This window comes from Osmerus mordax, chromosome 6 (assembly GCF_038355195.1).
Source record: "Osmerus mordax isolate fOsmMor3 chromosome 6, fOsmMor3.pri, whole genome shotgun sequence".
In the NCBI taxonomy this organism is placed as follows: domain Eukaryota; kingdom Metazoa; phylum Chordata; class Actinopteri; order Osmeriformes; family Osmeridae; genus Osmerus; species Osmerus mordax.
This window is the reverse complement of record NC_090055.1, coordinates 19,858,566-19,886,065: the sequence shown is the minus strand read 5'-3', so window position 1 is coordinate 19,886,065 and position 27,500 is coordinate 19,858,566. Positions and strand designations below refer to the sequence as shown.

The 27,500-nt window shown below is 51.5% G+C and overlaps 1 protein-coding gene across 1 annotated transcript in view; it reads right to left on the bottom strand.

The window, feature by feature from the left end:
- dnah5 (dynein, axonemal, heavy chain 5) overlaps positions 1-27,500 on the bottom strand; it is a 71,561-nt gene that overhangs the window by 7,175 nt on the left and 36,886 nt on the right. Inside the window, exons 48-75 of the mRNA XM_067237520.1 lie at positions 27,166-27,308; positions 26,881-27,015; positions 24,794-24,916; positions 24,031-24,244; positions 23,106-23,329; positions 22,390-22,588; positions 21,929-22,101; positions 21,720-21,850; positions 20,413-20,566; positions 19,749-20,016; positions 18,344-18,575; positions 17,887-18,001; positions 16,704-16,880; positions 15,421-15,624; positions 14,721-14,900; positions 14,169-14,306; positions 10,950-11,085; positions 10,139-10,455; positions 9,568-9,723; positions 8,044-8,226; positions 6,112-6,355; positions 5,420-5,534; positions 4,925-5,115; positions 4,195-4,316; positions 3,651-3,800; positions 2,373-2,618; positions 1,588-1,807; positions 393-598 (exon numbers count right to left, since the gene is read on the bottom strand). Of these exons, the coding sequence (XP_067093621.1) occupies positions 393-598; positions 1,588-1,807; positions 2,373-2,618; positions 3,651-3,800; positions 4,195-4,316; positions 4,925-5,115; positions 5,420-5,534; positions 6,112-6,355; positions 8,044-8,226; positions 9,568-9,723; positions 10,139-10,455; positions 10,950-11,085; positions 14,169-14,306; positions 14,721-14,900; positions 15,421-15,624; positions 16,704-16,880; positions 17,887-18,001; positions 18,344-18,575; positions 19,749-20,016; positions 20,413-20,566; positions 21,720-21,850; positions 21,929-22,101; positions 22,390-22,588; positions 23,106-23,329; positions 24,031-24,244; positions 24,794-24,916; positions 26,881-27,015; positions 27,166-27,308 (5,096 nt within the window). The remainder of the gene's footprint in view (positions 1-392; positions 599-1,587; positions 1,808-2,372; positions 2,619-3,650; positions 3,801-4,194; positions 4,317-4,924; positions 5,116-5,419; positions 5,535-6,111; positions 6,356-8,043; positions 8,227-9,567; positions 9,724-10,138; positions 10,456-10,949; positions 11,086-14,168; positions 14,307-14,720; positions 14,901-15,420; positions 15,625-16,703; positions 16,881-17,886; positions 18,002-18,343; positions 18,576-19,748; positions 20,017-20,412; positions 20,567-21,719; positions 21,851-21,928; positions 22,102-22,389; positions 22,589-23,105; positions 23,330-24,030; positions 24,245-24,793; positions 24,917-26,880; positions 27,016-27,165; positions 27,309-27,500) is intronic.

Sequence of the window (27,500 nt, the reverse complement as noted above, 5' to 3'; positions counted from 1 at the left end):
CACAACACACCTCCACACACACAACACACACTGCACACCTCCACACACACAACACACCTCCACACACACAACACACCTCCACACACACAACACACCTCCACACACACTGCACACCTCCAAATACAACACACCTCCACACACACTACACACCTCCACACACACAACACACCTCCACACACACAACACACCTCCACACACACTGCACACCTCCAAATACAACACACCTCCACACACACAACACACCTCCACACATACAACACACAACACAGTTAATCTGCCCCCCACACACACACACACACTGTTTTCATTGAGAGAATCTAACTTAACGGCCGCATCCTCAGTTATGAAGAACAGCCACCCCACATCTGAGAACCCCATTCCCTTGGTTGAACCTTTTTGATGTCCATGTCGTCCAGGTGGTTCTGCACAAACTGGACGGTGGCGTTGAAGTCGGCCTGGTTGAACTCGTAGGGGATGTTCCAGCCCAGCGAGCCATACTTCCTCCTCTCCTGCACGGTGGAGTGGAGGAAGGCCACGGCGTACAGCATGGGCCTCCACTGCAGCATGTTGCTGACGTCCAGCAGGTCCTGGCTGATGCCTGGGGGAGGCAGGTACAGGTCAGAGGGGGAGGCAGGTACGGGTCAGAGAGGGAGGCAGGTACGGGTCAGAGGGGGAGGCAGGTACGGGTCAGAGGGGGAGGCAGGTACGGGTCAGAGGGGGAGGCAGGTACGGGTCAGAGGGGGAGGCAGGTACGGGTCAGAGGGGGAGGCAGGTACGGGTCAGAGGGGGAGGCAGGTACGGGTCAGAGGGGGAGGCAGGTACGGGTCAGAGGGGGAGGCAGGTACGGGTCAGAGGGGGAGGCAGGTACGGGTCAGAGGGGGAGGCAGGTACGGGTCAGAGGGGGAGGCAGGTACGGGTCAGAGGGGGAGGCAGGTACGGGTCAGAGGGGGAGAGGCAGACAGGACTCAGAGGGGGAGAGGCAGACAGGACTCAGAGGGGGAGAGGCAGACAGGACTCAGAGGGGGAGAGGCAGACAGGACTCAGAGGGGGAGAGGCAGACAGGACTCAGAGGGGGAGAGGCAGACAGGACTCAGAGGGGGAGAGGCAGACAGGACTCAGAGGGGGAGAGGCAGACAGGACTCAGAGGGGGAGAGGCAGACAGGACTCAGAGGGGGAGAGGCAGACAGGACTCAGAGGGGGAGAGGCAGACAGGACTCAGAGGGGGAGAGGCAGACAGGACTCAGAGGGGGAGAGGCAGACAGGACTCAGAGGGGGAGAGGCAGGTGTGTGAAAGTAAAGTGAATGTAGTACTTGTACATTCTGCGTGATCCACAGCACAGTAATGATACATAACAAAGCTGCTGTGCTTGCTAGGGTTAGGGATGTCCTTAGAGATTCTCATCATCATAATATTATCATTATTAGAAATGTATTCAATTTGAATGGATTGAATACATCTATCTGAATAGATTGTATACATCTAATCTATTCTACTGAAGCTTCAGCTCTGAGTGAGATGCTTTTTACTGAAGCTTCAGCTCTGAGTGTGAAATGTTTTCCAACAGCGTGCGTGCGATCGTGCCTCACCTCCATACGTCCTTTTAAGCCCTGCCTTCAGGCCCTGCGGTGGCTCGTTGGTGAACTTGATTGACATCTGCAGGAGTGTGATGGGGAAGTGCTTGTGGACCTCCGTGGTCATCCAGAGGCGGAAGCTGTCGTGGACGGAGTCCGTCTCCGTGATGGTGTCCATCAGCTCGTCCATGAAGTCCAGGCCCAGGTGACAGTTCTGCAGCAGAGCCCAGCCGCCCTGCAGACGCACAGCAGCACTGACGTCGTTAAGGGACGAGGACCCCTGTGTTAACATTCCCTCAACTCCCAAGACAGAAGATATTATACTTCAAGTTTACTTTCAAAGCTTACTGTATGTACAAATGCATGTATTAAAGTTGTCAAGAATGTTATACTAAAAGTATGCTTTCACAGTATACTTAGTATACAAATATGGTTGGCGACAGCTTTTTTTAATCACTGCAGTCATGAAATATAACATTCTTAATAAAAAAAATCTGATGGGAACAGATTGGACGTTTTCAAAAAGCGTATAACGAAAGCTATGCCCCGCACACACAACGCATCCATTTAACTCCGTCAGGAGACGCTGGTCTACAGAGCTCCAGTGCGTACACACAGCAGGATCTCCCTAGTTCCTCTCCTCCAGAGCTCCAGTGCGTACACACAGCAGGATCTCCCTAGTTCCTCTCCTCCAGAGCTCCAGTGCGTACACACAGCAGGATCTCCCTAGTTCCTCTCCTCCAGAGCTCCAGTGCGTACACACAGCAGGATTTCCCTAGTTCCACTCCTCCTCTACTCACGTTGACCATGGTCTGCTGCAGGAGCTTGCGGGCGTGCACCTCCTGGCCCTGCCCCATGGACACATAGCGCGTGTCCATCTTCAGCCTCTTGCCCAAGGCCGTGATGGAGTCTGTGGGGTCGGAGCCCATGGACAGGAAGCAGACGAGGGGAGAGCGGGGGTCTGACTCCTCCCACGTCCTCTCCAGGTCCAGGATCACCCCCTCGGCGTAGCGCTCACCCATGGAGTCCACAATGTACTTCCTGGCCTGGGACGGGGACGGGGGACGGGGGGGGGGGGGGGCGGCAATCAAAACGATATGTCTACTACCTGTGCTATGGTGAGGTCAGGTGAGGTCAACATGTGCTATAGTGAGGTCAGGTGAGGTCAACATGTGCTATAGTGAAGTCAGGTGAGGTCTACCTGTGCTATAGTGAGGTCAGGTGAGGTCAGGTGAGGTCTACCTGTGCTATAGTGAGGTCAGGTGAGGTCTACCTGTGCTATAGTGAGGTCAGGTGAGGGCAGGTGAGGTCTACCTGTGCTATAGTGAGGTCAGGTGAGGTCAACATGTGCTATAGTGAGGTCAGGTGAGGTCAACATGTGCTATAGTGAAGTCAGGTGAGGTCTACCTGTGCTATAGTGAGGTCAGGTGAGGTCAGGTGAGGTCTACCTGTGCTATAGTGAGGTCAGGTGAGGTCTACCTGTGCTATAGTGAGGTCAGGTGAGGGCAGGTGAGGTCTACCTGTGCTATAGTGAGGTCAGGTAAGGGCAGGTGAGGTATACCTGTGCTATAGTGAGGACAGGTGAGGTCTACCTGTGCTATAGTGAGGTCAGGTGAGGTCTACTTGTGCTATAGTGAGGTCAGATGAGGGCAGGTGAGGTCTACCTGTGCTATAGTGAGGTCAGGTGGCTGAGCGGTGAGGGAATCGGGCTAGTAATCCGAAGGTTGCCAGTTCGATTCCCGGTCATGCCAACTGACGTTGTGTCCTTGGGCAAGGCACTTCACCCTACTTGCCTCGGGGGAATGTCCCTGTACTTACTGTAAGTCGCTCTGGATAAGAGCGTCTGCTAAATGACTAAAAATGTAAAATGTATAGTGAGGTCAGGTGAGGGCAGGTGAGGCCTACCTGACCGATGGTGCGGTCAGGCGAGGGCAGGTAAGGCCTACCTGAGCGATGGTGTGGTCAGGTGAGGGCAGGTTAGGTCAGGTGAGGTCAGGTGAGGGCAGGTGAGGCCTACCTGTGCTATAGTGAGGTCAGGTGAGGGCAGGTGAGGTCAGGTGAGGTCAAGTGAGGCCTACCTGAGCGATGGTGCGGTCGGGGCACCAGGAGCGTATGAGCAGCAGTCTACGGAAGCAGTCCAACGTCTGGTCATACGAGTTAGGAACCACCTCCTCCTCTGGGGCCTCCTTATCAAACCAGGCCTTCCACTGCTTCTCATTACGGCTGATCTGCACACACACACACACACACACACGTACATGCACACACACACACACAGTAAATCAGCTGTTCCTTTGTTGTTCAAGGTATTTATTTCTCTGAATCTGAAGGTTATCTAGGATTAAATGAGTGTACGTATGTGTGTTTACAGTATGTGTTTGTAGCAATTGACTCATTCTGACACTTTTTTTTCAATGTAAAAAAAGTTGAGAAGGACAAGTTTGTGTGAAGAACGGAAGTCTTCTCAACTTTTTTTATATTGAAAGAAAGTCTCTCAATTTTTTCCCGGGCTGTATTTGAAGCCCTCTGTGACATTGCTTGTAAAAAGGGTTAGAGCAGCTGTGTAACTAGAGTGTAGATGTTAGTGAAAGGCAGTAATGTAGCATTAGCCACATTAGCTACCTGATCCAGGATGTCAGAGAACTGCCAGAGCTTGCTCAGTTCCACCAGGTTCAGCCAGGTCATGTCCAGGATCCACTTCGCTGGCTTTACAGGACAAGCCTTCAGGTCCAGAGAAGCACCCCCTGGACACAGCACAGGGTTAAAAAAGCACTTCCTGGACACAGCACAGGGTTAGAGAAGCGCTTCCTGGATACAGCACAGGGTTAGAGAAGCGCTTCCTGGATACGGCACAGGGTCAGGGCAGTCTGTCTGAGTACACAGAATGGGAATCACAAGAATGGGCCCATGGTTGAAGTGAGGGATGGGGTTGTGAGGGGAGGAGTCAAGTGAGGGATGGGGTTGCGGGGGAGGAGTCAAGTGAGGGATGGGGTTGCGGGGGGGTAGTCAAGTAAGGGATGGGGTTGCGAGGGGAGGAGTCAAGTAAGGGATGGGGTTGTGAGGGGAGGAGTCAAGTGAGGGATGGGGTTGTGAGGGGAGGAGTCAAGTGAGGGATGGGGTTGTGAGAGGAGGAGTCAAGTGAGGGATGGGGTTGTGAGGGGAGGAGTCAAGTAAGGGATGGGTTTGCCAGGGGAGGAGTCAATTGAGGGATGGGGTTGCGAGGGGAGGAGTCAAGTGAGGGATGGGGTTGCGAGGGGAGGAGTCAAGTGAGGGACAGGGTTGCGAGGGGAGGAGCCAAGTGGGAGTTTGTGTGAAACAAATGAGGGACGGAAAGAGAAAAAGGACGTCCGACCTTTAATGAGCGTGAGGAAGTCCTCGTGTTTGACGCGGTTGCTCTGCATGTCGATCTTGAGCGTGAGCAGCAGGGTGAACAGGAACTTGTGCTCCTCGTACAGCCCCCTGGCAGCGTACTTGTGGACCTCGAAGGTCATGCACTCGATGATGTTGCCGATCCTTTTGCTTGTGATTGGACTCTTCGATGACCTGTATGGAGAGAGCAGTCAGGTCTCTGGCTGCTATCATCAGCATGCAATATATTTGGCCCTTTATGTCCGACTAACACACAAACTGTGAGTACATGAAAAGCCAGAGTACCATCCAGGGCATGTTCCCCACATGAATCAGCACAGCAGGTAAATCTAAGCACCGCCCCAAATATCTCCACTGATTTTGTGGTGGTGTGTGCAGGTCATAGTTCAAAGACTAGTCTATACATGAAACACAGTAAAAACTGAGCTGAACCAAATATTGTCTTATTAGGTTTTGTTAGGTTGTGGAAGAGCCTTACCTGGCCAGAGAGAGGTCAAACAGACCCAGGAACTGTCTGAGCGAGGTTTGGTACATCACGTTCACCATGCTCATCTCGGTGATGAGGAAGTATAGTATGCTGCCCCTGGTGGCCACTGCACAGAACACACATTGGACGCTAAACATAATTGTGGCGGATAATTTCCACATGAAACTAATTGGAATTATAAAAAATGTAAGGACATTAAAGCAACATTAGTTTACTGTTTTTGCGTTCTCATATGAGATGAAAACAGCCATGTGTAGTGTAATACTGAATTGGTATCCTTGTCTATTAGGGTTACTATACTTATTAATGCAATGGTTTTGTTATGTATACATTTAGCAGACATTTATTTCCAAAGCAATGTACAGTAAAGGGGAATCTGAACCTGTGACCTCTTAATCTACAGTCAAGTGCTCTACCACTGTGCTGTTTCTGCCTATGTACCTTGTCTGTAGCGAGAGGATAGTTTTCCTATGCTTGTACTTTGCCTGTTTGCTAAAAGGTTTCGCTAAATTATAGTTTAGTCTTACTATCCTTGTCCCTAGCCTGTTAGCTAGAATGTAGTCTTAATATCCTTATACCTAGCATGTTAGCTAGATTGTATTTTTACTATCCTTGTGGCTAGCCTGTTAGCTAGAGGGTAGTTCTGATATGTTTGGACTTCCTGTCCTGGACAGACATCGTACCGGGCCGGTATTCCTCCCGAGCGCTGTTGATCTGGACCTCCGTCTCGGCCGCGATCTGCAGCTTCTGCGTCACGTCCTCGGCGGTGCGCTTGGTGTTGCCCAGGACGACGATCAGGCTCTCGTCGTCCACCAGGGAGCCCTGTGTGCTGGTGAGGCGGTACAGGAGGTTGTCCTCCAGCTCCTTCATCTTACGCTTGTTAGACGTCACGTCCTCCATGAGGTCTGTCCTCTCCTTCTCCAGCTCCTGAGCCACACAGAGGACACATGTGGTACAGGTGAGGTGGGTGAGGAGTCAGGTGGCTGAGCGGTTAGGGAATTGGGCTAGTAATCTGAAGGTTTCCGGTTCGATTCGGCCCGTACAAAATGACATTGTGGCGAGGCACTTAACCCTACTTGCCTTGGGGGGAATGTCCCTGTACTTACTGTAAGTCGCTCTGGATAATAGCGTCTGTTAAATGACTAAATGTAATATACCTTATAGGAGTATGTTCAACAATCTTAGCAGAATGCGATGACCCTGGCTAACCTGTCTCCCCTGCATGACCCTGTCTCCCCTGCATGACCCTGTCTCACCTGCATGACCCTGTCTCACCTGCATGACCCTGTCTCCCCTGCATGACCCTGTCTCACCTGCATGACCCTGTCTCCCCTGCATGACCCTGTCTCCCCTGCATGACCCTGCATGACCCTGTCTCACCTGCATGACCCTGTCTCACCTGCATGACCCTGTCTCCCCTGCATGACCCTGTCTCACCTGCATGACCCTGTCTCCCCTGCATGACCCTGTCTCACCTGCATGACCCTGTCTCCCCTGCATGACCCTGTCTCCCCTGCATGACCCTGTCTCACCTGCATGACCCTGTCTCCCCTGCATGACCCTGTCTCCCCTGCATGACCCTGTCTCACCTGCATGACCCTGTCTCCCCTGCATGACCCTGTCTCACCTGCATGACCCTGTCTCCCCTGCATGACCCTGTCTCCCCTGCATGACCCTGTCTCACCTGCATGACCCTGTCTCCCCTGCATGACCCTGTCTCACCTGCATGACCCTGTCTCCCCTGCATGACCCTGTCTCACCTGCATGACCCTGTCTCACCTGCATGACCCTGTCTCCCCTGCATGACCCTGTCTCACCTGCATGACCCTGTCTCCCCTGCATGACCCTGTCTCACCTGCATGACCCTGTCTCCCCTGCATGACCCTGTCTCACCTGCATGACCCTGTCTCCCCTGCATGACCCTGTCTCACCTGCATAACCCTGTCTCCCCTGCATGACCCTGTCTCCCCTGCATGACCCTGTCTCCCCTGCATGACCCTGTCTCACCTGCATGACCCTGTCTCCCCTGCATGACCCTGTCTCCCCTGCATGACCCTGTCTCCCCTGCATGACCCTGTCTCACCTGCATGACCCTGTCTCCCCTGCATGACCCTGTCTCACCTGCATGACCCTGTCTCCCCTGCATGACCCTGTCTCCCCTGCATGACCCTGTCTCACCTGCATGACCCTGTCTCCCCTGCATGACCCTGTCTCACCTGCATGACCCTGTCTCCCCTGCATGACCCTGTCTCACCTGCATGACCCTGTCTCACCTGCATGACCCTGTCTCCCCTGCATGACCCTGTCTCCCCTGCATGACCCTGTCTCCCCTGCATGACCCTGTCTCACCTGCATGACCCTGTCTCCCCTGCATGACCCTGTCTCACCTGCATGACCCTGTCTCCCCTGCATGACCCTGTCTCACCTGCATGACCCTGTCTCACCTGCATGACCCTGTCTCCCCTGCATGACCCTGTCTCCCCTGCATGACCCTGTCTCACCTGCATGACCCTGTCTCCCCTGCATGACCCTGTCTCCCCTGCATGACCCTGTCTCACCTGCATGACCCTGTCTCCCCTGCATGACCCTGTCTCCCCTGCATGACCCTGTCTCACCTGTTTCTCCGTGAGGATGACCCTGCCCAGCAGCTGGTCCTCCAGGCCTTTCATGGTGACGGTGAAGTCGATGATGGAGGTGCGTGCGCTGATCTCAGGGGTGTATGCGGGGTTGGGCAGCTTCGTGGTCACGTACAGACGGAAGCCTCGCATCACGTCCACTTCCTTGTCTCCAACCTTGACCTGGGGGTCAGGACTAGCCAATCAGAAACGTTCTCAACTTGTTATATCAGCTCAACTCGGGCTGACATTTGTTCATTCTAAACCTAAGCCTATTTTTATTTAAAGTTACGTTTTAAAAAGTGCTCCAAACAGAGATGTACTGGCATATTAATTAGCAGAGAAGCGAAATGTTTTTTGAGCTAAACAGTGGAATATTTATACTCTGACTCGAACACAAAAGTTATGGAAAACAGGCAAATAAACAGCACCACTACCTGCCACTCATCATCAGCACTTCAGAGGCCTGTGGGGGTTTTATCGTATTACAGCTGCGTCTTTTCACACCCCCGTGTATTTAAAGAGTTACACAGCTGTCTCCCTCCTCCATGATGTCTTCTCCCTATGTGTGTGTCTTTCAGTTTGTGAGTGTGTGAGGGAGGGAGGCAGCTGTTGGGTTACTGCGAGCCTGAGACCTGAGGCAGAGCTGGAGAAGTGATAATGAGATGGAGACTCATGCTTCCAGATAGGACAGTCTGTCACTCTTCAGTCACTTCCCTAGGCATCTGGCGTCAGGCCGTCATCACCAGCAGAGCCCCGTCGCTCGCGTGCTTCCAACTAAGAGACGTAGCAGGCCTGCGCGGAGCTAACCTGGTTTTACAAGTCACAGTTATCAAATTAGAAAAGACTGCCTGCAACACGTCATTTCCATTTCCTGCAATATCCAGGATTAAACCCAATTCAGCCTCAGAACGGCAATTTCCGATAATACATCGCAGGGCAAAATCATAGGTCTGATTTGAGCATAGAGGACATTGTAATTGTGTGTTTTATAAATATCAGGGACATTATGCGGACATGAAAAGTGGTATTTGTTGAAATAATGACCCAAAGAGTGGAAAGGAAGATACTTTCCGTCCTGTTTGTTTGTCGTCTACAGACCAGCCCCCACTTCCATCACACTGAACCATGGCAACAACCTCTTTCAATTATGTTAAAATAGACACACGATAGATTTGTAAATGAAGTTTTTCTCGGTGCCAGTTCGTTTGGTAATCATGTTTTGTAAGTCTATTTAAATACTTCCTGTTATGAGAAGCAAATGGATGTATGGTGTAAAAACCAACAGAAGCGACACATGATACAGCCGGTATATTAAAGGGGTGTTTTCACCCATATTAAGAACTTACAAATATCATGCTGTAGATAAAAATGCAATTGTGCTTCCTGCACTTTTTGTAAGTCTTTTTTATGAACAAATCAGACCATTCTTATTCTAGAATGAATAGAATGTGCTAGAAAGGGCTGTGTCGATTACCAATGAATAGAAAATCAAATCAATCAATCCATTGACATTGATTGAACCTTGTATGTAGAGCCAGTCTTGATGAAGTTCTTCTCCAGCACGTTGTCCAGGGCTGGGTCCAGGTCCTCCTCGACGTCCTCGATCAGCAGGGGGCGTCCCAGAGACAGGCTGTCCTCCAGATGGTTCCGGAAGTACTTGTGATTCAGCGAGGTGATCTGGAACCAAGGTTCGGGTTGTGTACCATTATAATACAGTCCATTCAGGAAGTTCGTTCAAGTACCAAAAAACTGAAAAAGTTCATGTGGAAGGCGGAGCTAGAAGAAGCAGTGTTGGTGACAACAGTTGTAGAACATTCTAGAATATTGTCTTAATGATTAATGAGATGGGAAGGTACTAGAGAAAAGCACTCATCTATAAACACAAAGCAGTTAACGTCTCAAAGCTGTAGTCAGGTCTAGAGTACCTGACTGAAAACAAAACGTCTCAAAGCTGAAGTCAGGTCTAGAGTACGTGACTGAAAACAAAACGTCTCAAAGCTGAAGTCAGGTCTAGAGTACCTGACTGAAAACAAAACGTCTCAAAGCTGTAGTCAGGTCTAGAGGACCTGACTGAAAACAAAAGGTCTCAAACCTGCAGTTCGTTTCGTATTTCCTTGTTTTTGATCCAGATCTTCCCCTGGGTCTGGGGGTCGATGAGGAGGGGGAAGCGGGCAGCCTTGGTCACGATGATCCCATTTTGGATGGATAGGTCATCGTTGGGGAGGCCCTGGAGGGTCCACTCACTCACGGTGGGCGCATCGACAAGCAGGTCTGTCAGGTTGAGGTTTCTGCCGAACGGGATCATCCGGGTCTTCATTTCCCGTTGCCAGGACCCCAGGAGAAGGTTCCGGAACTCCTGATTGAAAGGTCCGGAGTAGGACAGGAATGCAGTGGCCAGGAGAACGTCACCTGCAAGAAAGTGATTGGTTGGTGGCACCCTGGTAGCTTACAGGATAAGAGAGGGTACTTTGTAGGCTGAGGCCTTACCGCAGCAGCCCGGGTTCGATTCCGGCCTGGGATCCTTTATTGCATGTCTCCCCTCTCTCTCTCTCCCTGCCTTTCCTGTCAAACTTCACTTACAAACTGCCCATAATATATGTTTGCCATGTTGATGTTCAGACAGGACAGGTTGGTTGTAAGTGAGGGTAATCACACACTATAAGGTTTTAGTGAATGTTTAGTATGAACGCAGAGTGTATTTAGCGAACGCAGATTGTGTGTGTTTGGGATCTTGTTAATGCGAAGCCAAAGAAAAACATCCATCTTGGGTGGACATTCAAGTTTCATTCTCGTCTATTCTTTTCTAGTCTGTTCTTTTCTACGCTGTGTTGAAAACTGATTCAGGTAGCAGGTCTTCTCTGCGGTGAACATGAAGGCGAGATAAGGGGTGAAAGGGAACACACCGACGAGTCGTTTGGTCTGCGCAGCGAACTCCTTGCTCTGCTCTGTCCAGCGCTCCTTCTCTCCGGCCAGGCCGCTGATGAGGCTGGACGCAGTCTGCATCTTGTGTCTGCAGCGCTCCGCATCCTCCAGCAGGGTCTGAGGAGAGAGGAGCCATCCAGGGTTAGGGTTGGACCCTGGAGGATCACTGGGATGCTCCAGGGTTAGGGTTGGACCCTGGAGGATCACTGGGATGCTCCAGGGTTAGGGTTGGACCCTGGAGGATCACTGGGATGCTCCAGGGTTAGGGTTGGACCCTGGAGGATCACTGGGATGCTCCAGGGTTAGGGTTGGACCCTGGAGGATCACTGGGATGCTCCAGGGTTAGGGTTGGACCCTGGAGGATCACTGGGATGCTCCAGGGTTAGGGTTGGACCCTGGAGGATCACTGGGATGCTCCAGGGTTAGGGTTGGACCCTGGAGGATCACTGGGATGCTCCAGGGTTAGGGTTGGACCCTGGAGGATCACTGGGATGCTCCAGGGTTAGGGTTGGACCCTGGAGGATCACTGGGATGCTCCAGGGTTAGGGTTGGACCCTGGAGGATCACTGTGATGCTCCAGGGTTAGGGTTGGACCCTGGAGGATCACTGGGATGCTCCAGGGTTAGGGTTGGACCCTGGAGGATCACTGTGATGCTCCGTCAATTCTTTCCAATTCTGTATTTTGAGAATTGTGTTATCCTACCTCCCAGCTTGTTTTTTTTAGAATAAAATGTCTGTCCACAAAAAATGTGTTTGTTTTCGCCCTAAACTTTGATGATAATGCCACTGTGAGAGTTAGTTTTAGAGAAAGCTGGAACCTTTAGTACTACAAGAGTGTCTAGTTAGATGCTGAGAAAGCTGTAACTGTGGTTTAACCTTGTGTGGTGTGACTTTGTGTGGTGTGACTATGTGTGGTGTAATTTTGTGTGGTGTAACTTTGTGTGGTGTAACTTTGTGTGGTGTAACTTAGTGTGGTGTAATTTTGTGTGGTGTAACCTTGTGTGGTGTAACTTAGTGTGGTGTAATTTTGTGTGGTGTAACCTTGTGTGGTGTAACTTAGTGTGGTGTAATTTTGTGTGGTGTAACCTTGTGTGGTGTAACTTAGTGTGGTGTAATTTTGTGTGGTGTAACTTTGTGTGGTGTAACTTAGTGTGGTGTAATTTTGTGTGGTGTAACCTTGTGTGGTGTAACTTAGTGTGGTGTATATTAGTGTGGTGTAACTTTGTGTGGTGTAACTTTGTGTGGTGTAACTTTGTGTGGTGTAACTTTGTGTGGTGAAACTTTGTGTGGTGTAACCTTGTGTGGTGTAATTTTGTGTGGTGTAACCTTGTGTGGTGTAACTTAGTGTGGTGTATCTTAGTGTGGTGTAACTTTGTGTGGTGTAACTTTGTGTGGTGTAACTTTGTGTGGTGAAACTTTGTGTGGTGTAACCTTGTGTGGTGTAATTTTGTGTGGTGTAACCTTGTGTGGTGTAACTTTGTGTGGTGTAACTTTGTGTGGTGTAACTTTGTGTGGTGTAACTTTGTGTGGTGAAACTTTGTGTGGTGTAACCTTGTGTGGTGTATCTTAGTGTGGTGTAACTTTGTGTGGTGTAACCTTGTGTGGTGTAACTTTGTGTGGTGTAACTTTGTGTGGTGTAACTTTGTGTGGTGAAACTTTGTGTGGTGTAACCTTGTGTGCTGATGAACAAGAGGCTGTTGAGTGCAGGTGGCTGCAGCTCTGTCTCCATGAGTTCTTCATCACACTGACAGACAACCCAGTGTACAGCTTTGGGTATACTGATTCTCAGATGTCTAAAGAGGAATACTGTAGCTCTGTATTCTGCAACCTTAGTAGACGTGAAGGACAAGACTTGGTGCTGTTTTACTGGCAACGGGAGGGTGCCAATGAGGGTTATTGGCAGTAAGGGTGCCGATAATTGTGGCACCAGTGGTTTAATTGAAAATGAAGATTTTTTTTCTCAAAATAAATTTACTCCACATAAAGGTGTGTTTCTGTGACACTTTTGGCGCCCTGTCGTCATTCCTAACCCCCACACATCATCTCACCTGATCCTCCATCAGTCTACTCCAGTTCTGCCCTCACCTGCCCTGCCTTCACCTGCTCTGCTCTGCCCTCACCTGCCCTTACCTGCACTGCCCTTACCTGCCCTGACCTGCCCTTACCTGCCCTGCCTTCACCTGCTCTGCCCTGCCCTTCCCTAACCTGCCCTGCCTTCACCTGCTCTGCCCTCACCTGCCCTTACCTGCCCTTCCCTCACCTGCCCTCACCTGCCCTGCCTTCACCTGCTCTGCTCTGCCCTCACCTGCCCTTACCTGCACTGCCCTGCCATAACCTGCCCTGCCCTGCCCTCACCTGCCCTGCCTTCACCTGCTCTGCTCTGCCCTCACCTGCCCTTACCTGCACTGCCCTGCCATAACCTGCCCTTACCTGCCCTGCCCTGCCCTGCCCTCACCTGCCCTGCCTTCACCTGCTCTGCTCTGCCCTCACCTGCCCTGCCCTCACCTGCCCTGCCTTCACCTGCTCTGCTCTGCCCTCACCTGCCCTTACCTGCACTGCCCTGCCATAACCTGCCCTTACCTGCCCTGCCCTGCCCTCACCTGCCCTGCCTTCACCTGCTCTGCCCTGCCCTGCCCTAACCTGCCCTGCCTTCACCTGCTCTGCCCTCACCTGCCCTTACCTGCCCTTCCCTCACCTGCCCTCACCTGCCCTGCCCTCACCTGCCCTGCCCTCACCTGCCCTTACCTGCCCTGCCCTCACCTGTCCTGCCCTCACCTGCCCTCACCTGCCCTGCCCTCACCTGCCCTTACCTGCCCTGCCCTCACCTGCCCTTACCTGCCCTGCCCTCACCTGTCCTGCCCTCACCTGCCCTCACCTGCCCTTACCTGCCCTCACCTGCCCTCACCTTCCCTTACCTGCCCTGCCCTCACCTGCCCTGCCCTGCCCTCACCTTTCCTGCCCTCACCTGCCCTTCCCTCACCTGCCCTGCCCTCACCTCACCTGCCCTGACCTGCCCTCATCTGTCCTGCCCTGCCCTCACCTGCCCTCACCTGCCCTCAGCTGTCCTGCCCTCACCTGCCCTCACCTGTCCTGCCCTCACCAGCCCTCACCTGCCCTCACCTGTCCTGCCCTGCCATCACATGCCCTGCCCTGCCCTCACCTGCCCTCACCTGTCCTGCCCTCACCTGCCCTGCCCTCACCTGTTTCTCCGTCAGAGCCTTCTCGTACTCTGCCTGCACCACGTCCAGCTCGGCCTGCTTGTCGTCCAGCTCGGCCTGGGCCTCACGCAGGTCCTCGTTGGCGACAGTCAGGCGGCTCTCCTGCACTGCCAGGTTGGCCTGGGGAGAAGAGTTACCGCAGCCACTCTCAAATGGGGCACCACAGGGGGGCTCTTTTCACGCTGCACAAACAGCATTAAACAGCCTAGCTCTGAAACACAGCGCTGTTGTATCAGACACCCTGGACAGCAATGGTTGCTGTCCAGGGTGTCAATAGATTGAATATAAGCACGTTAATTCATTAACATAGAGATGCAATTCACTGCATCTCTACTGAAACTAAAGTGCCCAATTTATATTATCTTGCCACCTAGCATTTTGGAATTGTTGCTTTCCCTGTTCTATCGAACCGTGACCCCAAAACCGCTTATCGAAAATACGTACTGAACTGTGACTTCTATGTCCCGTTACACCCCTACTCACAAACCATTCACACAGTCGCACTCAGAAACCCTTCACAAACACCCTCCTCACCTTCAAGGGGAGCACCTCCTTGTTGATGGAGAAGAAGGAGGCCATGGCCTTGGTCCAGGAGCAGACCCCAGCCACGTTGCCACACACACGCCTGGCCGTCTCAATGTTGTAGTCGGCCATCTCGAAGTAGGGCTGCAGCAGCTCCACCATCTCCTCGTTGATGCTGTCTTTAGGGAATTGCTGCCAGGGGCGGGTCGGGAGAGGGTGTGAGGGGAGAGGAGGAGGGGAGAAGGTGTGAGGGGAGAGGAGGAGGGGAGAGGGTGTGAGGGGAGAGGAGGAGGGGAGAGGAGGAAGAGGAGAGGAGGAAGAGAATGTGAGGGGAGAGGAGGAGGGGAGAGGAGAGGAGGAAGAGGATGTGAGGGGAGAGGAGGAGGGGAGAGGAGGAAGAGGATGTGAGGGGAGAGGAGGAGGGGAAGAAAGTAGTTAGAAGAAGAGGAGGCCGTTAAAAGGAAAGACATGAAAAGTAAAGAGAGACTAGGATTGTCAGAGCCAGGCCGCCTAAACACCCACATCACCAGGACAGATGGCTCGTCTGGGTGGTGCTGGCTGGAGCAGTGATCTGTGTGTGTGTTCTAATCTGTGTGCGCTTTTTTTCCAAGGCGACATACTGTACAGGGGTTGGGGCTTTGATCCTACAACATTCTCGATCTTAGCCGTCAAATGCTCTAACCACCAAGCTCCACCCAGCCCCAGCACGTACCTGCAGACTGCCCAGGAAGTTCCCGCCGGTCATCATCTTGAGGGAGTCCTGCCAGGAGGGGATGGTGCAGTTCTTCTCAGGGTCCATCTTCACCGTGTTCACCTTCCTTTGGAACAGCAGCAGCACACAGTCCATGATGCGCATGATGAGGTGCGGGGGACGGCCCAGCGTTCGGACCGTGGCGATGTCCGAGGGCTTGATGGTCTGGAGGAGTGTACACGGGCGACACGGTTGAGAACGGGAGGAGACGGTTGTACGAAGTGTTGAAGTACATACACCCATAGAACTGCACCTAAACCAACATCAACCCTCAAGACTGTAAACACGTCTGGAAAAATAGGACATGCTTTGACTTACCTCTACCCCAGTCTCTATACCTGCAGGGCAACCCCAGCCTCTACCCCAGTCTCTATACCTGCAGGGAAGCCCCAGCCTCTACCCCAGTCTCTATACCTGCAGGGCAGCCCCAGCCTCTACCCCAGCCTCTATACCTGCAGGGCAGCCCCAGCCTCTACCCCAGCCTCTATACCTGCAGGGCAACCCCAACCTCTACCCCAGCCTCTATACCTGCAGGGCAGCCCCAGCCTCTACCCCAGCCTCTATACCTGCAGGGCAGCCCCAGCCTCTAACCCAGCCTCTATACCTGCAGGGCAGCCCCAGCCTCTACCCCAGCCTCTATACCTGCAGGGCAACCCCAACCTCTACCCCAGCCTCTATACCTGCAGGGCAGCCCCAGCCTCTACCCCAGCCTCTATACCTGCAGGGCAGCCCCAGCCTCTAACCCAGCCTCTATACCTGCAGGGCAGCCCCAGCCTCTACCCCAGCCTCTATACCTGCAGGGCAGCCCCAGCCTCTACCCCAGCCTCAACCCCGGCCTCTATACCTGCAGGGCAGCCCCAGCCTCTACCCCAGCCTCAACCCCGGCCTCTATACCTGCAGGGCAGCCCCAGCCTCTACCCCAGCCTCAACCCCGGCCTCTATACCTGCAGGGCAGCCCCAGCCTCTACCCCAGCCTCAACCCCGGCCTCTATACCTGCAGGGAAGCCCCAGCCTCTACCCCAGCCTCAACCCCGGCCTCTATACCTGCAGGGCAGCCCCAGCCTCTACCCCAGCCTCTACCCCAGCCTCTATACCTGCAGGGCAGCCCCAGCCTCTACCCCAGCCTCAACCCCGGCCTCTATACCTGCAGGGCAGCCCCAGCCTCTACCCCAGCCTCAACCCCGGCCTCTATACCTGCAGGGCAGCCCCAGCCTCTACCCCAGCCTCAACCCCGGCCTCTATACCTGCAGGGCAGCCTCTGCCTCCTCCAGGGCCGGCCGGGCGGCCTCCAGCTTCTCCTCTGCGATGGCCTTGTCAGCTGAGATGCTGTCCACTATGGCCTGGGCCTTATCCTTCACCTTCTGCACCTCCAGCTTCACCTTCTCTGCTGCCTGGGCTTTCACTGTCACCTCCTTCAGCACCTGGGACACACACACACACACACCAGGATTGTGACTGGAGAACCTCCTTCAGCACCTGACACACACACACACACCAGGGTTGTGACTGGAGAACCTCCTTCAGCACCTGGGACACACACACACCAGGGTTGTGACAGGAGCACCTCCTTTAGCACCTGACACACACACACACACCAGGGTTGTGACAGGAGCACATTTTCCTATCATCAACCATTGCTGCTTCTATGGCCGATGTATTGGGCAGTTTGCGGGTAGGAGTGTAAACAGCCCGTACACGGAGCCCCATAACTCCCTAGATGTCCATGCAAAGATTCAGTGAAAAAATACAGACTAGACAGATATGCGCTGTGTTTTACTCTGAGAGCTAAAGGTTCATTTGATAATTAACAAGCACAAATTAGCTGCAACCACCTACAGTAGGCCGTACGAGCCTGACATGCCAAACCTACGGAACGTGGAACACGCGATGGAAGATCCCTGAGTGTTTGTGTTCTTAAGAGAACAGAAGCTCAGGTTTAACCGCTCCCAGAGCGGGAGGTAATTCATGTCTCATGTTGTCAACTTGAGACTTGGTGAGTTTGAGGCTCTTTTATTGAGTGGACGCTCAAGGCCTGACACTGTGATTGAAGACAGCAATGGTAGAGACACACACATGCAGACACTTTGTGATTGAAGACAGCAATGTTCTAGAGGTAGAGACACACACACACACACACACACTCACACACAGACACACACACACACTCACACACACACTCACACACAGACACACAAACACACGTAGACACTTTGTGATTGAAGACAGAAATGGTCTAGAGGTAGAGACACACACTCACACAGACACACACGCACACACACACACACACTCACACACAGACACACAAACACACGTAGACACTTTGTGATTGAATACAGCAGTATCCTGGAGGTAGAGACACACACACACACACACACACACTCACACACACACAGACACACACACACAGACACACACACACACACAGACCATGTCGGCCTTGTCGTTGGCGATCTGCAGCTCCTTCTCCTTGACCTCCAGCTCCAAGCTGAGCCCTGCTACTGACTGGGATGCCTCCTTCAGCTTCTGCAGGCCTGTGTTCATCCTGGGAGAGGCAACATCCCTCAATTCTCCATTCAATGTACTGCACTGTTTACAAGCAGTGTCCCAGAGGGATTCATATATGTCCACAGCAGTTATAGCCCACATAAACCTAGGTGTGGGTACAGCTCGAGTTTTGGACTGCAGATGAAGAGATTGTGGGTTCAAATCCCACAAAAATGTCTTTATTTATCAGCCACATCATTCATGAGTAGAGGGGTACAGCTTTTGACTGAAGATCAACAAATCACAGGTTCAAATGCCCCTTAAATGGGTTAAAGTTAAAAAGAAGAATCTGCTAAATAAACCCATTATTAATGACAGTAATGAATACAGTGTCGCGTACCTGTTGGCCAGGGTCTGGACCTGGGCCCGTCTCTCCCTGTAGATGGTCTTGTATCCCTGGATGAAGGACAGGTAGGACTTGGGCGTGACGTGGGTGGCGCGCCGGTACCTCTGGAAGTAGTCGACACACTTCTCCGCCACGCCGTCCTGGAAGCAGCCCATGCACTGCACCACCTCCGCCTTCACCTGCGGAGAGCACTCGATGTCGTACTGGGACAGGAAGTGCTGTGAGACTGGGGGGGGGGTGAGACAGAGAGGGGCGAGAGAGGGAGGAGAGAGGGGCGAGAGAGGGACGAGAGAGGGAGGAGAGAGGGACGGGAGAGGGAGGGGAGAGGGGTGAGAGGGAGGAGAGAGGGGCGAAAGAGAGACGACAGAGGGGCGAAAGAGGGACGAGAGAGGGAGGAGAGAGGGGTTAGAGAGGGGCGAGAGAGGGACGAGAGAGGGAGGACAGAGGGAGGAGAGAGGAGTGAGAGAGGGGCGAGAGAGGGACGAGAGAGGGAGGAGAGAGGAGCGAGAGAAGGACGAGAGAGGGAGGACAGAGGGAGAAGAGAGGGGCGAGAGAGGGAGGAGAGAGGGGCGAGAGAGGGAGGAGAGGGAGGAGAGAGGGGGGAAAGAAGGGGCGAGAGAGGGGCGAGAGAGGGAGGACAGAGGGAGGAGAGAGGGAGGAGAGAGGTAGAGGGTGGTTGCTGTTATGCTTGCTCTTAACTACACAGTGATGCATGTTCAAGCTGAACATGTGCATGCACACAAACTTAAGCACAGACACTTAGTAGAGGATATAAAAATACCAATGAACTGTTGTTGTTGCTGTTTTGTATGTATTTCCTTTAATGGACTGCATGTACTTGAGGTTTGAATTTAAATTTTTATCAATTTGGAAACAGATTGGCACATTAGTACAGGCTGTGGAAGGGTTTTCTGTATGCTGAACACAATGTGCAGTATCTACTAAATAAGTCTGAACTCTCCAGAACACAAGAAAATATGTGCACTTTACAGGTTCAAATGAATGATGTTTTATATTTTTTGGTACAGCTACATAACTTTTATGACTTTAATTTATGCACATGGAGAATGTAGCATGAATGAGAACTTAGCTCGGTGGTTAGAGGATTTGACAGCAGAATGAGGTCAAAGAAAATAATATATAGGGGGGAGTCAGGTGGCTGAGCGGTTAGGGAAGCGGGCTTGTAATCAGAAGGTTGCCAGTTCGATTCCCGGCTGTGCCAGATGACGTTGTGTCCTTGGGCAAGGCACTTCACCCTACTTGCCTCGGGGGAATGTCCCTGTACTTACTGTAAGTCGCTCTGGATAAGAGCGTCTGCTAAATGACTAAATGTAAATGTAAATATAAATGATGCAAAATGACCATGTTAATATTATTCCTGTGTTGCTATGATCCGGACCTGCGATGAGGGCATCCTTGGGCCAGCGACTGAACCAGTCCATGGTACATCCTGAGATGAGCGCCGGGAACTTCAGCGCTCGGTTCCGGAACTTCTCCCCCACAGGAGAGAAGCACAGAACCACGTGCAGGTTCTGACGCACGCGGCTCATGAAGTACTCGTGCAGGTTCTCGTTGGTAGGTGGTCGCCGTGGAAACTCCCGCTTCATTACTGGTATGAGGTCACTGATAATCTCATCGATCTCGTCTCGAGCAAACAAGTTTGACACCTGGGGAAGACGGAAGATACCTCAGGTGAGGGGTCAGGTGAGGGGTCAGGGGTCAGACAGTCTGGGTTCTAATCTCCCCCCCCCAAGGACAAAAGGACAAACTTATGCAATAGTCTCCTGCAATGCTAGTAGTGTAACAATATAAAATATGCAATAGAAGTAGTATAATATGGCAATCAAAAACTACAATGACCATATGACACAATATAGCACGAAAACTACGTTTGGAATTGTTTATCTTCATCATTTACAACACTTGTAATCAGCTGAGACTAGCGCTGCACTCCTGTCAGTGATAACTCCACCCTGTACTGCACCCAAAATCAAACTCACCCCCAAATGACCCCCCCCCCCCGGCCTCGTGAGTCAGCCAGCCATGTGTGTGTGACCTCTGACCTGTCCAGAAGACAGGACGTTGTTCATGTACTCCAGGAAGGACTCGTCCTTGATCTCGTTGTCAGTGAAGATGAAGCTGATGCCTCGGCCGTACTGGCCGGCCGTCCTGTACAGCCCCTTCAGGTCCTCCATCAGGTTGGCCGTGTTGTAGGAGCTGAGGAACCCACACAGACACTCTGAGGGGAGGGATCTATGAGCTGAGGAACCCACACAGACACTCTGAGGGGAGGGATCTATGAGCTGAGGAACCCACACAGACACTCTGAGGGGAGGGATCTAGGAGCTGAGGAACCCACACAGACACTCTGAGGGGAGGGATCTAGGAGCTGAGGAACCCACACAGACACTCTGAGGGGAGGGATCTAGGAGCTGAGGAACCCACACAGACACTCTGAGGGGAGGGATCTAGGAGCTGAGGAACCCACACAGACACTCTGAGGGGAGGGATCTAGGAGCTGAGGAACCCACACAGACACTCTGAGGGGAGGGATCTAGGAGCTGAGGAACCCACACAGACACTCTGAGGGGAGGGATCTAGGAACCACAGATTGTGTGTGGCTGTTCTGAGGTCGAGTGTGGTCAAAAGGCCAGTGGGTTCTCTCTCAGGTAGACTGAAGAAGGACACACAAACAGCAGTTTGGCTGTAGGAGTAACTAGCTCAAATCCAATCTCCCCTATAGTGCACGTGAATCTATTGTTGGATCTTAGAAGGTTAAGAGTCTTGCAGTGTGTGTGTAGGTGTGAGGGTACAGCAGAGATGGAGCAGCTTGTGTTGTCAGGAGATCAAGCAGCAAGCCTCCTGCAGTCTCCTGAGAGATCAGAGGACCAGAGCACACAGTCTCCTTCACATCACTATCAACAAACACACAGCTGCAACACTGCCAACGCTGCAGACTCCAGACTGGACGTCTGAACACGGCACAGGAAGCCAAGAGAAGTCCTCCTCTTCAAGTCAATCAGACTTGAAGAGGAGGACTTTCTGTTCTTTCCTGTTTTGTAAAAACACAAACAGCGACGCAGAGCAGACTGATCAAGCAGAGTGCACTATGATGCTGAGGAACTGGGAGCAGGACAGGAGTAGGGATGCACCGAATCAAGGATTCGGTTTTGGACGAATATTGGGCTTTTTGACAGGGTTCGGTTTCGGCCAGAATTCTTTTTTTCCACCGAATCCCAACCCTTGCACTACGCGCGCTACGCTGGTCGACATAATAGGTACGGTGTGTGTGGTGTGTGAGGTGGAGGGGGTGTGAGGTGTGTGGTGTGTGATGGCGTGAGAGGGTGAGGTGAGAGGGGAAGAGACATACCGCGTCAGGGTGATCTGGAAGATCTTGTACCCAGCAATGAAGGAAGCCAGCCGGGTGAGGCTCTGTTTGCCCGACCCCCCCACGCCCACCAGGAGGGCGTTACCCCGGGGGGTCCGGATGATCCTCGACACCTAGAGGAACACACACGTGTAAGAACACACACAAACATGTAAGAACACACACACACACTGGGGTAGGAACACACACACCTTGACCAGGTGTATCATGGCGTCGGTGAAGAACACCATGTCCATCCCTGCTCCTCGTATGCTCTCGTTGTACTGGCTGAGGAACATGTCCAGGCGCTCGGTCAGGCTCTCCAGGGACTGGATGGGCTCGTACACTTTGGGCAGGTCGAAGTCTGTGTCTTCGGGCTCCTCGCCTGGGGGAAGAAAGGCTTAACGATTACAACACCATCACGCTATGTCTGGGTGTTAGTTAAGGTTGAGTCCTTTCAGAGCAGATACATACATGATCATGCCATGTCTATATATTAAATCATACTATAGAGCAGTTTAGAGCAGACAAACACCAACCGACACACACACACACACTTACACACCCCCATATACACACACACCTGCAAACACACACACATGCAAACACACACACACACACACAGCCCAGCCATCAGTACCCTGGCCTCGCTCCACCAGCACCAAGCCGTTACCTGTAGCTTCGGGGGCGTCTCTGAGGAAGTCCACAAAGTAGGCGTCCACTCCCACGTCCAGCAGCGCCCGGGCCTCCTCGCCCAGCTCCTCCCCCACCAGCCGCGCCAGAGCGCCGTCCAGCCACTCCACGTCCGCCGGCGTGGTGAAGCGGTCCGCGATCACGCGCTTGCACTCGTGTTTCCAGAGACGGAGGAGAACCTGAGGGAGGGGAACACCAGGAAGCAGATTTAACGTCTGCAGCCTCGATAAAAGAAAGGTGTTCTTCACATTTTATGAAGGAAATTGTATTTCATGGCCACATGCTCGGTTATAAAAAACTATAAAAGGGTGTCCCACCCGCATTTAATTAGTGATATGATATTTAACGGCAGCATCCTCAGATATTGAAAAAAGCTTTCCCCCCACATTTATAATCAAACCAATGCCCCCCGCACCATAGTCTATTGGATTATTATATTGACCAGGTTGACCAGGAAAAACTCAGAGAGCAAACAGAGGAAAGCTCAGGAGGAGCCGTAGTGACGCAGAGAGGTGCGGACCACAGCCTGAACACAGTCTGAACACAGCCTGAACACAGCCTGAACTCAGCCTGAACACAGCCTGAACTCAGCCTGAACACAGTCTGAACATAGTCTGAACACAGCCTGAATACAGCCGTGCATCAGGAGCAGGGAGAAACATGGATGCTGTGTAATTCCTCCAGCTGCAGACTCACCGGTACGGAGTGCACCACCTCGGCCGTGGTTCCCAGCATGCCCTGCCAGATGCGGGACAGGTCGCGCAGGTTGAAGATGTAGTGGAACTTGGCTGGTGTGGGCAGCATCTTCACCTTGGTGCTCTGCCAGAGCAGCCTGGTGAGGGAGACCACCCTGGGCACCAGGGAGGTCACCTCCAGGCTGAAGCCCCTCCGCGCACAGTAGTGGCCCTTCCCGATCACTCCTGCAGACACAGGAGCATGTCAGCACTGCTGTTGTTACATTATCATCACAGATACTGAGCCATACTCATCATGACTATTGATGCATTATCATCACAGATACTGAGCCATACTCATCATGACTATTGATGCATTATCATCACAGATACTGAGCCATACTCATCATGACTATTGATGCATTATCATCACAGATACTGAGCCATACTCATCATGACTATTGATGCATTATAATCACAGATACTGAGCCATACTCATCATGACTATTGATGCATTATCATCACAGATACTGAGCCATACTTATCATGACTATTGATGCATTATCATCTGTTACTATTGATATGTTATTATCACTGCTATTGATCCATTATTATCACTGCTACTGATCTACTATTATCGGAGGGGATAACTACTATTATCGGAGGGGATAACTACTATTATCGGAGGGGATAACTACTATTCAGGGATGCGTTTAGCTCAGTGGTTTGAGCATTAGACAGCAGATCAAAAGATTGTCCCTTTCGCTTTGGATAAAAGTGTCTGCTAATTTAATACATGACATGCCCCAAATAATGGAAAGCATTAGTGACCATGTTAAATTTAGCAGTTACAATTCAATTTTGCAATTCAAGATTCCAGTCCTCCCCGTTAATATTATGAATTCAACGCTGCTGTTGTTATCGTGGTTGTTATGCCGACAACTCACCGAAGATCTTGTCGATGGAGGCGTGAGAGGGAAGGGTGCAGTTGAAGATGGAGAACTGTCTCTTCAGTCTCTGGGGGATGTCGTTGCGGCCGCCCCCGGGGTGGATCATGGCCGCCAGGAACTGGATCTCCACGATGTTGGTGAACTCACCCGGCTTCTCCAGGTTGAAGAACCCGTTCTGCTCCATCAGCTGACGAACAATCTCATTAGTGACCTAAGATAGAACACAACAAACAATGTTATGATGCGGTGATGTGGTGTGACGTGCACAATTAAAGTTTTTTGAGACATTAGTCATGCTTTATTGTGAAGTTTGTGAAGTGAAGTGTCACAAGAAGGGCAGGGAGAGAGAGAGAGAGAGAGAGAGAGAGAGAGAAGGGAAGACATTCAGCAAAGGGCCCAGGCAGGATTTGAACCCAGACTGCTGCGGTAAGGCTTAATTGTAATTTGTTTAACTCCATGCTCTTCTGGTTCCATCCATTGGCACTTATTTGCTTTTTCACAATGTATGCTTCATGTTTTGGCTCGCTGTTTATGATCAGTGACCTATGCACTTTTTGTAAAGCTCTCTCTTGGGAGTTGGATAAGCGCCTGCTAAATGAATACATGTAAATGTAAGTCTTCAGCCTACATGGTACTCACTCTTATCCTGTTAGCTACGGGGGCGCCCCAGACATTGAGATGTTATAAAATGCTGTGAATCGTATTTTGTTCAGTAAGAATGTGTTGGTCTGAGATTCAAACATGTCAAAGGCTCTGTTACCTGGTCTCCCCATTCGTTAATGACAGGCATGTTGATGTCATCCACAAAGACGGACATCTTCTTCCCTGCAGGAGGGCCATAGGTAGTGCCCATCCTCTTGTCCACATAGCTCTCCAATGTTCTCTGGGGAACACACACACTGTTGTCTCCAACGTTCTCTGGGGAACACACACACTGTTCTCTACAGTGTTCTCTGGGGAACACACACACTGTTCTCTCCAACGTTCTCTGGGGAACACACACACTGTTCTCTACAGTGTTCTCTGGGGAACACACACACTGTTCTCTACAGTGTTCTCTGGGGAACACAAACACTGTTCTCTACAGTGTTCTCTGGGGAACACACACTGTTCTCTCCAACGTTCTCTGGGGAACACACACACTGTTCTCTACAGTGTTCTCTGGGGAACACACACACTGTTCTCTCCAACGTTCTCTGGGGAACACACACACTGTTCTCTCCAACGTTCTCTGGGGAACACACACACTGTTCTCTACAGTGTTCTCTGGGGAACACACACACTGTTCTCTCCAACGTTCTCTGGGGAACACACACACTGTTCTCTCCAACGTTCTCTGGGGAACACACACACACACTGTTCTTTATAGTGTTCTCTGGGGGAACACACACACTGTTCTCTATAGTGTTCTCTGGGGAACACACACACTGTTCTCTACAGTGTTCTCTGGGGAACACACACACTGTTCTCTCCAACGTTCTCTGGGGAACACACACACTGTTCTCTCCAACGTTCTCTGGGGAACACACACTGTTCTCTACAGTGTTCTCTGGGGAACACACACACTGTTCTCTATAGTGTTCTCTGGGGAACACACACACTGTTCTCTATAGTGTTCTCTGGGGAACATACACACTGTTCTCTATAGTGTTCTCTGGGGGAACACACACACTGTTCTCTATAGTGTTCTCTGGGGAACACACACACTGTTCTCTATAGTGTTCTCTGGGGGAACACACACACTGTTCTCTATAGTGTTCTCTGGGAAACACACACACTGTTCTCTATAGTGTTCTCTGGGGGAACACACACACTGTTCTCTGACTCAGCCACCTGACTCAGGGAGGACTCAGGGAGTCAGGTGGCTGAGCGGTGAGGGAGTCGGGCTAGTAATCTGAAGGTTGCCAGTTCGATTCCCAGCCGTGCAAAATGACGTTGTGTCCTTGGGCAAGGCACTTCACCCTACTTGCTTCGGGGAGAATGTCCCTGTACTTACTGTAAGTCGCTCTGGATAAGAGCGTCTGCTAAATGACTAAATGTAAATGTCAGTGTTCTCTGGGGGAACACACACACTGTTCTCTATAGTGTTCTCTGGGAAACACACACACTGTTCTCTATAGTGTTCTCTGGGAAACACACACACTGTTCTCTATAGTGTTCTCTGTGGAACACACACACACTGTTCTCATACAGACATCATCAATTGTGACGTCCAAATCAATACTTCATTTTGAAATGCCAAAGAACTAAAAAAAGGCTTACATTCATGTTGCATGAATGGGATTAGCCAGAGGGGGTGATCAATACAGCACGAGAATGACATAAGGACGAACACACACTATTACACACCAACACACACACACCTTGATATTTTCATGGAGAAGCAATGTTCCTGGGGAAAAGTATGAGTGTGTGTGTGTGTTAGAGAGATTGTGTGTGAATTTGTGTAGGAAGAGTGTGTGTGTGTGTGTGTGTATTAAAGTGAGCTTGAGTGTGTGTGTGTGTGTATCTGTGGTCTTGTCTAACTACCTTTCTCGGGTAGGGCGTTAGGGTTTGGGATAACTTTTTGAATTTTGAATGTGACTGAATCGTCGGTCCTCACTAGGATAGGAAAACCAACTTGTGTTTGTTTGATAGAACGTGTGTGTGTGTGTGTGGTGGAGTGTGTGTGTGGTAGAGTGTGTGTGGTGGAGTGTGTGTGTGGTAGAGTGTGTGTGTGTGTGTGGTGGAGTGTGTGTGTGGTAGAGTGTGTGTGTGGTAGTGTGTGTGTGTGTGGTGGAGTGTGTGAGTGGTGGAGTGTGTGTGTGGTAGTGTGTGTGTGGTAGTGTGTGTGTGTGTGTGTGGTACCTGGAACATGAGCGGAGTGGTGGCAGAGGAGAAGTTGAGGCTCTTAGCGATGTGCGCTTCAGGATCGTACTTCGACATGTATCCTTTGATGATGACGGTCTTGGCTGTGCCTTGCTCTCCAATCAGCAAGACAGCCTGCAACACAGGAGCAACGGAACATACATGAAATGTAAACATGTCACACGAAGAACACATGTTCATTGTCTTTTGAGAACGGTCCAAGTTCAAGATATGATGTGTTTAGTAAAATCTTGCTCTCCTTAGAAAAGGTCTGTGACTGCCCACCTTGCCCTGCTTGGAGATGGTCTGGATGAGGAAGTCTGTACGGACGTTGTCCACGTTAGGGACCAGGATGGAGCCGTACTCAGGGGTGGAGTCTGAGGGGTACACGTACTCCTCCACTCGGGTACTCCAGTGGACCCACTGGCCTGTGAACAGCCAAACAGCTCCATCAACAGGGCTTCTAGTCAGTTATCTAGTGTTTACATTTATTTACAGCAATGTGCAGACAGTTTCCAGCTGATCTTGACACCTGGTATCCTCTTGTGTCTCATAAAAAAACATCATTATATGAGGATTCATCTCAGGTTTTATTCCAGAACATAGCGATCTGTTACAGC